General features: G+C 57.2%; 1 protein-coding gene across 1 annotated transcript; it reads right to left on the reverse strand.

The window, feature by feature from the left end:
- Positions 1-1,813: 1,813 nt before the first annotated feature.
- On the reverse strand, positions 1,814-10,825 carry LOC142922922 (uncharacterized). Its single transcript, XM_076063861.1, has 3 exons — positions 10,187-10,825; positions 2,947-4,356; positions 1,814-2,085 (listed from the first exon to the last, which is right to left on the reverse strand). Exons 1-3 carry the CDS (start codon positions 10,401-10,403, stop codon positions 1,814-1,816), a joined length of 1,899 nt encoding a protein of 632 aa, XP_075919976.1. The 5' UTR covers positions 10,404-10,825.
- Positions 10,826-12,228: the final 1,403 nt, after the last annotated feature.

Genomic DNA, 12,228 nt, shown 5'->3' on the forward strand with positions numbered 1-12,228 from the left:
CTCTCATACTCCACCCTCTACTACTCCACCCTCCACTACTCCACTACTCCACCCTCCACTACTCCACCCTCCACTACTCCACCCTCCACTACTCCACCCTCTGCTACTCCACCCTCTGCTACTCCACCCTCCACTACTCCACCCTCCACTACTCCACCCTCTGCTCCACCCTCTCATACTCCACCTTCTCATACTCCACCCTCTGCTCCACCCTCCTCCATCCTCTCATACTCCACCCTCTCATACTCCACCCTCTCACACTCCACCCTCCACTACTCCACCCTCTACTACTCCACCCTCTCATACTCCACCCTCCACTACTCCACCCTCTACTACTCCACCCTCTCATACTCCACCCCTCTCATACTCCACCCTCTCATACTCCACCCTCTGCTCCACCCTCCTCCATCCTCTCATACTCCACCCTCCACTACTCCACCCTCTACTACTCCACCCTCTCATACTCCACCCTCTCATACTCCACCCTCTCATACTCCACCCTCTGCTCCACCCTCTCATACTCCACCCTCTCATACTCCACCCTCTCATACTCCACCCTCTGCTCCACCCTCCTCCACCCTCTCATACTCCACCCTCCACTACTCCACCCTCCACTACTCCACCCTCTCATACTCCACCCCTCTCATACTCCACCCTCTGCTACTCCACCCTCTGCTCCACCCTCCTCCATCCTCTCATACTCCACCCTCCACTACTCCACCCTCTACTACTCCACCCTCTCATACTCCACCCTCTCATACTCCACCCCTCTCATACTCCACCCCTCTCACACTCCACCCTCTCACACTCCACCCTCCACTACTCCACCCTCCACTACTCCACCCTCCACTACTCCACCCCTCTCATACTCCACCCTCTCATACTCCACCCTCTGCTACTCCACCCTCTGCTACTCCACCCTCCACTACTCCACCCTCTGCTCCACCCTCTCATACTCCACCCTCTCACACTCCACCCTCCACTACTCCACCCTCTGCTCCACCCTCTTATACTCCACCTTCTGCTCCACCCTCTCATACTCCACCCTCTGCTCCACCCTCTCATACTCCACCCTCTCATACTCCACCCTCCACTACTCCACCCTCTCATACTCCACCCTCTACTACTCCACCCTCCACTACTCCACCCTCCACTACTCCACCCTCCACTACTCCACCCTCTGCTACTCCACCCTCTGCTACTCCACCCTCCACTACTCCACCCTCCACTACTCCACCCTCTGCTCCACCCTCTCATACTCCACCCTCTCACACTCCACCCTCCACTACTCCACCCTCTCATACTCCACCCTCTCATACTCCACCTTCTGCTCCACCCTCTCATACTCCACCCTCTGCTCCACCCTCCACTACTCCACCCTCTCACACTCCACCCTCCACTACTCCACCCTCCACTACTCCACCCTCTCATACTCCACCCCTCTCATACTCCACCCTCTGCTCCACCCTCTCATACTCCACCCTCTCATACTCCACCCTCTCATACTCCACCCTCTCACACTCCACCCTCCACTACTCCACCCTCTCACACTCCACCCTCCACTACTCCACCCTCCACTACTCCACCCTCTCATACTCCACCCCTCTCATACTCCACCCTCTGCTCCACCCTCTCATACTCCACCCTCTCATACTCCACCCTCTCATACTCCACCCTCTCACACTCCACCCTCCACTACTCCACCCTCTCACACTCCACCCTCCACTACTCCACCCTCTACTACTCCACCCCTCTCATACTCCACCCTCTCATACTCCACCCTCTGCTCCACCCTCTCATACTCCACCCTCTGCTACTCCACCCTCTGCTCCACCCTCTGCTCCACCCTCTCCATGGCCAGCACCATGGCTCGCACCTCCCGCGGGGTGCGGATGTACTGCTCCAGCTCGGAGTCCGATATGTCCGGGTCGCGACCTCCGACCCCGCTATCCGGGGTCGCGACCTCCGCCCCCGCCTGCGGCGCCCCGCGGCCCCCGGCCCCCCGTCGCCGCAGCAGGCACGGGGGCAGCAGGAAGAGGAGCGAGCGGCCGCGGGACGACCGGAACGTCAGGTTCGACGCGGTCCCTCGGGGCGACGCGGCGGTGGCAGGAGCGGGGCCGGACGGCGACCGACGCCGGTTCGACGCGGCCCCTCGGGGCGATGCGGTTGTGGCAGGGGAGGGACCGGCCGGCCGTCGTCGCCGGTTCGACGCGGTCCCCAAGGAGGTGGCAGGAGCGGGGCCGGACGGTGACCGACGGTGGTTCGACGCGGTCCCCAACGAGGTGGCAGGAGAGGGGCCGGCCGGCCGTCGTCGCCGGTTCGACGCGGTCCCCAAGGAGGTGGCAGGAGCGGGGCCGGACGGTGATCGTCGCCGGTTCGACGCGGTCCCCAGCGAGGTGGCAGGAGCGGGGTGGTCCGGTGGTCGCCGGTGGTTCGACGCGGTCCCCAACGAGGTGGCAGGGGAGGCCGGCGACCGTCGCCGGTTCGACTCCTCCTCCTCCTCCTTCACCTCTTCCTCCACCTCCACCCTCCTCTCCATTACCTCCTCCTCCTCCACCCTCCTCCTCTTCTTCACCACCACCACCACCTCCTCCTCCAAATCCACCCTCCTCTTCTCCACCGTCTCCTCCACCTCCACCTCCTCCACCTCCTCCTCCACCTCCTCCACCACCTCCTCCATCTCCACCTCCTCCTCCTCCCCCACCTCCTCCCTGCACCTCCGCGCTATGAACTCCTCATTATCCAGGACCTCCTCTAGGCGTGCCAGCAGTGCCCCCCACCCAACCCCACCACCTCCTCCACCACCTCCTCCTCCACCACCTCCTCCACCTCCTCCACCACCTCCTCCACCACCACCACCACCACCTCCTCCTCCACCACCTCCACCACCACCTCCACCACCTCCACCACCACCTCCACCACCACCTCCTCCTCCTCCTCCTCCACCTCCACCTCCTCCACCACCACCACCTCCTCCTCCACCACCTCCACCACCACCTCCTCCACCACCACCCCGCCACCACGGCAGCTTGGAGGCCGCGGCCGACAGGACCGCCAGCAGCTCGCCGAGCCGGGCCCGGCCGGGCCCCGGCTCGGCAACGCCACACAGGCGGCAGAAGCGCGGGAAGCTCACGGCAAACTCGGGGGGCCCTCCCATCGGCGCCAGACGCCGCCGGGGCCGCCGCCGGAGGCCGCCGGCACCGCCGCCGGCGGGCCCCACCACCCCGAGCCAGGCTAGGTACACGCAGGCGGCGACGGCTGCCCGGGGCCTCCTGCCCGTCAGGAGCCAGGCCCGGGAGGCGAGGCCGAGTAGCCGCTCCGCCAGCGAGGTGACACGAGCACGGAGCTCGGGAGGGGGCGGCCGAGGGCGGGCCGAGGTGGCGGCGGAGGAGGAGGAGGAGGAGGCGGTGGAGGAGGAGGAGGAGGCGGAGGAGGAGGAGGCGGAGCCGGAGGCGGAGCCGGGGGCGGAGTCGGGGGCGGGGAGGCGCTCGCAGAAGCGGGAGACGAGGGAGAGCGGGGACGGAGCGAGGGGTGGCAGGTGGTGAGGTGGTGGCTGCTGTTGTTGTTGTTGTTCACGTGGTTGTTGTTGTTGTTGTTGTTCACGTGGTTGTTGTTGTTGTTGTTGTTCACGTGGTTGTTGTTGTTGTTGTTGTTCACGTGGCGGTTGTTGTTGTTGTTGTTGTTCACGTGGCGGCGGTTGTTGTTGTTGTTGTTGTTGTTGTTCACGTGGCGGCGGTTGTTGCGATGATGGGAGCACAGATTCCACCGCCGATGCGTTCTCACCACCACCGCCACCACCACCACCACCACCACCGCATCTATCCACAACACCACCACCACCACCACCACCGCATCTATCCACAACACCACCACCACCACCACCACCACATCTATCCACAACACCGCCACCACCGTCGCTGCCGGCAGGCGCGAGGCTCCGCCTGAGCCTGCCGTAGGCCCCCAGGATGCGGCCCTCGGGCAGGCCCAGCGCGGCGGCGACGTCCCCGGCGGCCAGGCCGGAGGGGCGGCCCGCGGGGTGGCCCCCGGCGGCCGCGTCGGCCCTGGAGGCCCAGAGGAGAGCGGCGGCCCCCAGCAGCTCCTTGGAGGCGAGGGAGGCGCCCCGCAGGGGCGGGGCGGAGCAGGCCCGGGAGTAGGCTGCCCGGGCCCCGGCCTCCACGGCGGGGGGGGCGCCCAGAACGCGGCAGGCGGAGCGTAGCCGGGACAGGCCCCGGGCCAGGGCGCGGGAAGGCGGTGAGGAGGTGGAGGAGGAGGTGGAGGAGGTGGAGGTGGAGGAGGTGGAGGTGGGGAGAGGGTGGACCGAGAGAGCCGTGGACGAGGTGTGTTGCTGCAGCTGGGCTGGTAGGGGGGGGGGAGGGGAGGTGGGGGAGGAGGTGGGTGAGGAGGTGGGTGAGTAGTGAGGAGGTGGGTGAGTAGTGAGGTGGGTGAGGAGGTGGGTGAGGAGGTGGGTGAGTAGTGAGGAGGTGGGTGAGGAGGTGGGTGAGGAGGTGGGTGAGTAGTGAGGAGGTGGGTGAGGAGGTGGGTGAGGAGGTGGGGGAGGAGGTGGGTGAGTAGTGAGGAGGTGGGTGAGGAGGTGGGTGAGTAGTGAGGAGGTGGGTGAGGAGGTGGGTGAGGAGGTGGGTGAGTAGTGAGGAGGTGGGTGAGGTGAGGGAGGAGGTGGGTGAGTAGTGAGGAGGTGGGTGAGGAGGTGGGTGAGGAGGTAGGTGAGGTGAGGAGGTGGGTGAGGAGGTGGGGGAGGAGGTGGGTGAGGTGAGGAGGTGGGTGAGGAGGTGGGGGAGGTGGGTGAGGAGGTGGGTGAGTAGTGAGGAGGTGGGTGAGTAGTGAGGAGGTGGGTGAGGAGGTGAGGTGGGTGAGTAGTGAGGTGGTGGTGATGGTTGTGGTGGTGGTTGTGGTGGTTGTTGTGAAGGAGGTGGTGGTGATTACAGTGAAGGTGATTTTAAGGTGATGGTGGTGGAGGTTGTGATGGAGGAGGGAGTGGAAGGATGGGAGAGAGTTAAGTACCCCCCCCCCAATAGACCCCCCCAAAGACTTCAGCCCCCCCAAAGACTTCAGTGTTAGAGACCCCCCAAAGACTTCAGTGTTAGAGACCCCCCCATGTTAGAGACCCCCCCCAAAGACTTCAGTGTTAGAGACCCCCCAAAGACTTCAGTGTTAGAGACCCCCCCAAAGACTTCAGTGTTAGAGACCCCCCATAGACTTCAGTGTTAGAGACCCCCCCCAAGTTAGAGACCCCCCCAATGTTAGAGACCCCCCCAAAGACTTCAGTGTTAGAGACCCCCCCAAAGACTTCACTGTTAGAGACCCCCCCAAAGACTTCAGTGTTAGAGACCCCCCCCAAAGACTTCAGTGTTAGAGACCCCCCAAAGACTTCAGTGTTAGAGACCCCCCCATGTTAGAGACCCCCCAAAGACTTCAGTGTTAGAGACCCCCCATAGACTTCAGTGTTAGAGACCCCCCCCAAAGACTTCAGTTTAGAGACCCCCCCCAAAGACTTCAGTGTTAGAGACCCCCCAAAGACTTCAGTGTTAGAGACCCCCCCCCCAATAGAGACCCCCCAAAGACTTCAGTGTTAGAGACCCCCCCAAAGACTTCAGTGTTAGAGACCCCCCCAAAGACTTCAGTGTTAGAGACCCCCCCAAAGACTTCAGTGTTAGAGACCCCCCCAAAGACTTCAGTGTTAGAGACCCCCCCAAAGACTTCAGTGTTAGAGACCCCCCCAAAGACTTCAGTGTTAGAGACCCCCCCAAAGACTTCAGTGTTAGAGACCCCCCAAAGACTTCAGTGTTAGAGACCCCCCAAAGACTTCAATGTTAGAGACCCCCCCATGTTAGAGACCCCCCCCAAAGACTTCAGTGTTAGAGACCCCCCCCAAAGACTTCAGTGTTAGAGACCCCCCCAAAGACTTCAGTGTTAGAGACCCCCCCCAAAGACTTCAGTGTTAGAGACCCCCCAAAGACTTCAGTGTTAGAGACCCCCCCCCAATAGAGACCCCCCAAAGACTTCAGTGTTAGAGACCCCCCAAAGACTTCAGTGTTAGAGACCCCCCCAAAGACTTCAGTGTTAGAGACCCCCCCAAAGACTTCAGTGTTAGAGACCCCCCCAAAGACTTCAGTGTTAGAGACCCCCCCAAAGACTTCAGTGTTAGAGACCCCCCCAAAGACTTCAGTGTTAGAGACCCCCCCATGTTAGAGACCCCCCCCAAAGACTTCAGTGTTAGAGACCCCCCAAAGACTTCAGTGTTAGAGACCCCCCAAAGACTTCAGTGTTAGAGACCCCCCATAGACTTCAGTGTTAGAGACCCCCCCCCAAGTTAGAGACCCCCCCAATGTTAGAGACCCCCCCAAAGACTTCAGTGTTAGAGACCCCCCCAAAGACTTCACTGTTAGAGACCCCCCCAAAGACTTCAGTGTTAGAGACCCCCCTCAAAGACTTCAGTGTTAGAGACCCCCCAAAGACTTCAGTGTTAGAGACCCCCCCATGTTAGAGACCCCCCAAAGACTTCAGTGTTAGAGACCCCCCATAGACTTCAGTGTTAGAGACCCCCCCCAAAGACTTCAGTGTTAGAGACCCCCCAAAGACTTCAGTGTTAGAGACCCCCCCATGTTAGAGACCCCCCAAAGACTTCAGTGTTAGAGACCCCCCCAAAGACTTCAGTGTTAGAGACCCCCCCAAAGACTTCAGTGTTAGAGACCCCCCCAAAGACTTCAGTGTTAGAGACCCCCCCAAAGACTTCAGTGTTAGAGACCCCCCCAAAGACTTCAGTGTTAGAGACCCCCCCAAAGACTTCAGTGTTAGAGACCCCCCCAAAGACTTCAGTGTTAGAGACCCCCCAAAGACTTCAGTGTTAGAGACCCCCCAAAGACTTCAATGTTAGAGACCCCCCCATGTTAGAGACCCCCCCCAAAGACTTCAGTGTTAGAGACCCCCCCCAAAGACTTCAGTGTTAGAGACCCCCCCAAAGACTTCAGTGTTAGAGACCCCCCCCAAAGACTTCAGTGTTAGAGACCCCCCAAAGACTTCAGTGTTAGAGACCCCCCCCCAATAGAGACCCCCCAAAGACTTCAGTGTTAGAGACCCCCCAAAGACTTCAGTGTTAGAGACCCCCCCAAAGACTTCAGTGTTAGAGACCCCCCCAAAGACTTCAGTGTTAGAGACCCCCCCAAAGACTTCAGTGTTAGAGACCCCCCCAAAGACTTCAGTGTTAGAGACCCCCCCAAAGACTTCAGTGTTAGAGACCCCCCCATGTTAGAGACCCCCCCCAAAGACTTCAGTGTTAGAGACCCCCCAAAGACTTCAGTGTTAGAGACCCCCCAAAGACTTCAGTGTTAGAGACCCCCCATAGACTTCAGTGTTAGAGACCCCCCCCCAAGTTAGAGACCCCCCCAATGTTAGAGACCCCCCCAAAGACTTCAGTGTTAGAGACCCCCCCAAAGACTTCACTGTTAGAGACCCCCCCAAAGACTTCAGTGTTAGAGACCCCCCCCAAAGACTTCAGTGTTAGAGACCCCCCAAAGACTTCAGTGTTAGAGACCCCCCCATGTTAGAGACCCCCCAAAGACTTCAGTGTTAGAGACCCCCCATAGACTTCAGTGTTAGAGACCCCCCCCAAAGACTTCAGTTTAGAGACCCCCCCCAAAGACTTCAGTGTTAGAGACCCCCCAAAGACTTCAGTGTTAGAGACCCCCCCCCAATAGAGACCCCCCAAAGACTTCAGTGTTAGAGACCCCCCCAAAGACTTCAGTGTTAGAGACCCCCCCAAAGACTTCAGTGTTAGAGACCCCCCCAAAGACTTCAGTGTTAGAGACCCCCCCAAAGACTTCAGTGTTAGAGACCCCCCCAAAGACTTCAGTGTTAGAGACCCCCCCCAAAGACTTCAGTGTTAGAGACCCCCCCAAAGACTTCAGTGTTAGAGACCCCCCCAAAGACTTCAGTGTTAGAGACCCCCCAAAGACTTCAGTGTTAGAGACCCCCCAAAGACTTCAATGTTAGAGACCCCCCCATGTTAGAGACCCCCCCCAAAGACTTCAGTGTTAGAGACCCCCCCCAAAGACTTCAGTGTTAGAGACCCCCCCAAAGACTTCAGTGTTAGAGACCCCCCCCAAAGACTTCAGTGTTAGAGACCCCCCAAAGACTTCAGTGTTAGAGACCCCCCCCCAATAGAGACCCCCCAAAGACTTCAGTGTTAGAGACCCCCCAAAGACTTCAGTGTTAGAGACCCCCCCAAAGACTTCAGTGTTAGAGACCCCCCCAAAGACTTCAGTGTTAGAGACCCCCCCAAAGACTTCAGTGTTAGAGACCCCCCCAAAGACTTCAGTGTTAGAGACCCCCCCAAAGACTTCAATGTTAGAGACCCCCCCAAAGACTTCAGTGTTAGAGACCCCCCCAAAGACTTCAGTGTTAGAGACCCCCCCAAAGACTTCAGTGTTAGAGACCCCCCCCAAAGACTTCAGTGTTAGAGACCCCCCCAAAGACTTCAGTGTTAGAGACCCCCCCAAAGACTTCAGTGTTAGAGACCCCCCAAAGACTTCAGTGTTAGAGACCCCCCAAAGACTTCAATGTTAGAGACCCCCCCATGTTAGAGACCCCCCCCAAAGACTTCAGTGTTAGAGACCCCCCCCAAAGACTTCAGTGTTAGAGACCCCCCCAAAGACTTCAGTGTTAGAGACCCCCCCCAAAGACTTCAGTGTTAGAGACCCCCCCCAAAGACTTCAGTGTTAGAGACCCCCCAAAGACTTCAGTGTTAGAGACCCCCCCCCAATAGAGACCCCCCAAAGACTTCAGTGTTAGAGACCCCCCCAAAGACTTCAGTGTTAGAGACACCCCCAAAGACTTCAGTGTTAGAGACCCCCCCAAAGACTTCAGTGTTAGAGACCCCCCCAAAGACTTCAGTGTTAGAGACCCCCCCAAAGACTTCAGTGTTAGAGACCCCCCCAAAGACTTCAATGTTAGAGACCCCCCCAAAGACTTCAGTGTTAGAGACCCCCCCAAAGACTTCAGTGTTAGAGACCCCCCCAAAGACTTCAGTGTTAGAGACCCCCCCCAAAGACTTCAGTGTTAGAGACCCCCCCAAAGACTTCAGTGTTAGAGACCCCCCCAAAGACTTCAGTGTTAGAGACCCCCCCAAAGACTTCAGTGTTAGAGACCCCCCCCAAAGACTTCAGTGTTAGAGACCCCCCCAAAGACTTCAGTGTTAGAGACCCCCCCAAAGACTTCAGTGTTAGAGACCCCCCAAAGACTTCAGTGTTAGAGACCCCCCAAAGACTTCAATGTTAGAGACCCCCCCATGTTAGAGACCCCCCCCAAAGACTTCAGTGTTAGAGACCCCCCCCAAAGACTTCAGTGTTAGAGACCCCCCCAAAGACTTCAGTGTTAGAGACCCCCCCCAAAGACTTCAGTGTTAGAGACCCCCCCAAAGACTTCAGTGTTAGAGACCCCCCAAAGACTTCAGTGTTAGAGACCCCCCCCCCAATAGAGACCCCCCAAAGACTTCAGTGTTAGAGACCCCCCCAAAGACTTCAGTGTTAGAGACCCCCCCAAAGACTTCAATGTTAGAGACCCCCCCCAAAGACTTCAGTGTTAGAGACCCCCCCCAAAGACTTCAGTGTTAGAGACCCCCCCCAAAGACTTCAGTGTTAGAGACCCCCCTATGTTAGAGACCCCCCCAAAGACTTCAGTGTTAGAGACCCCCCCATGTTAGAGACCCCCCCAAAGACTTCAATGTTAGAGACCCCCCAAAGACTTCAGTGTTAGAGACCCCCCCAAAGACTTCAGTGTTAGAGACCCCCCCAAAGACTTCAGTGTTAGAGACCCCCCCATGTTAGAGACCCCCCAAAGACTTCAGTGTTAGAGACCCCCCCCCAAAGACTTCAGTGTTAGAGACCCCCCCAATAGACTTCAGCCCCCCCAAAGACTTCAGTGTTAGAGACCCCCTCAAAGACTTCAATGTTAGAGACCCCCCCCAAAGACTTCAGTGTTAGAGACCCCCCCAAAGACTTCAATGTTAGAGACCCCCCCAAGGACTTCAGTGTTAGAGACCCCCCCAAAGACTTCAATGCTAGAGACCCCCCCAAAGACTTCAGTGTTAGAGACCCCCCCCAAAGACTTCAATGTTAGAGACCCCCCCCCAAAGACTTCAGTGTTAGAGACCCCCCCCCCCACCACAACTCACCGGCCAGAGATCCCCGCCCACCAATCCTCCACGCCGATGAGGTGGGGGGAGGGGGCCCCCCCACCTCGAAGGAGAGCCCCCCACCACCACCACCACCCACTGCTCCACAGCTGCTGCAGACTTCCTGCTCGAAGCTCTCAAGCCACTCGCTCACCAGGGGCCCCCCACCACAGTGTGGACACGTGGCGGGGGGCAGTGGGGGGTGGTTCAGAGACATTGTTGGGGGGGAGGGGGGGGCAGTACCAGCAGCAGTAGCAGTAGTAGCAGTAGCAGCAGTAGTAGTAGCAGCAGTAGTAGTAGTGTAGTAGTAGAGTAGTAGTAGTGTAGCAGTAGTAGTAGCAGTAGTAGCAGTAGCAGCAGTAGTAGTAGCAGCAGTAGTAGTAGTGTAGTAGTAGTGTAGTAGTAGTGTAGCAGTAGTAGTAGCAGTAGTAGCAGTAGCAGCAGTAGTAGTAGTGTAGTAGTAGTGTAGTAGTAGTGTAGCAGTAGTAGTAGCAGTAGTAGCAGTAGTAGTAGCAGTAGTAGCAGTAGTACCAGCAGCAGTAGTAGTAGTGTAGTAGTAGTTGTAGTAGTGGTAGTAGCAGTAGTAGCAGCAGTAGTAGCAGTAGTAGCAGCAGTAGTAGTAGCAGTAGTAGTAGCAGTAGTAGCAGCAGTAGTAGTGTAGTAGTAGTAGCAGTAGTAGTGTAGTAGTAGTTGTAGTAGTAGCAGTAGTAGCAGTAGTAGTAGTGTAGTAGTAGTAGCAGTAGTAGCAGCAGTAGTAGTGTAGTAGTAGTAGCAGTAGTAGTGTAGTAGTGGTAGTAGCAGTAGTAGCAGCAGTAGTAGCAGTAGCAGCAGTAGTAGCAGCAGTAGTAGTAGTAGCAGCAGTAGTAGCAGTAGTAGTAGTATCAGCAGTAGTAGTAGCAGCAGTAGCAGCAGTAGTAGCAGTAGTAGCAGCAGTAGTAGCAGCAGTAGTAGTAGTAGCAGCAGTAGTAGCAGTAGTAGTAGTGTAGTAGTATCAGCAGTAGTAGTAGCAGCAGTAGCAGCAGTAGTAGCAGTAACCAATGCCGAGACCGAGAGAGACAGAGAGACACACACAGAGACACACACAGAGACAGAGAGAGACAGAGACACACAGACAGAGACACAGAGAGAGACAGAGACACACAGACAGAGACACAGAGAGAGACAGAGACACACAGACAGAGACACAGAGAGAGACAGAGACTCACAGAGAGAGACAAAGAGGCAGAGAGAGAGACAGAGACACACAGAGAGAGACAAAGAGACAGAGACACACACAGAGACAGAGACACACAGAGAGACAGAGACACACAGAGACACACAGAGAGACAGAGACACACACAGAGACAGAGACACACAGAGAGACAGAGACACACAGAGACACACACAGAGACAGAGACACACACAGAGACAGAGACACACAGAGAGAGACAAAGAGACAGAGACACACACAGAGACAGAGACACACAGAGAGACAGAGACACACAGAGACACACAGAGAGACAGAGACACACACAGAGACAGAGACACACAGAGAGACAGAGACACACAGAGACACACACAGAGACAGAGACACACACAGAGACAGAGACACACAGAGAGACAGAGACACACAGAGACACACACAGAGACAGCGAGACACACAGAGAGAGACAAAGAGATACAGAGAGACAGAGACAGAGACTCACACAGAGACAGAGACACACACAGAGACAGAGACACACACAGAGACAGAGACACACAGAGAGACAGAGACACACACAGAGACAGAGACACACAGAGAGACAGAGACACACAGAGACACACACAGAGACAGCGAGACACACAGAGAGAGACAAAGAGATACAGAGAGACAGAGACAGAGACTCACACAGAGACAGAGACACACACAGAGACAGAGACACACACAGAGACAGAGACACACAGAGAGACAGAGACACACACAGAGACAGAGACACACAGAGAGACAGAGACACACAGAGACACACACAGAGACAGCGAGACACACAGAGAGAGACAAAGACACACAGAGAGACAGAGACAGA

The sequence above is a fragment of the Petromyzon marinus genome, unplaced genomic scaffold (assembly GCF_048934315.1).
Source record: "Petromyzon marinus isolate PM22_M1 ecotype Great Lakes invasive population unplaced genomic scaffold, UKy_Petmar_22M1.pri1.0 PM_Scaffold_219, whole genome shotgun sequence".
NCBI lineage: Eukaryota > Metazoa > Chordata > Hyperoartia > Petromyzontiformes > Petromyzontidae > Petromyzon > Petromyzon marinus.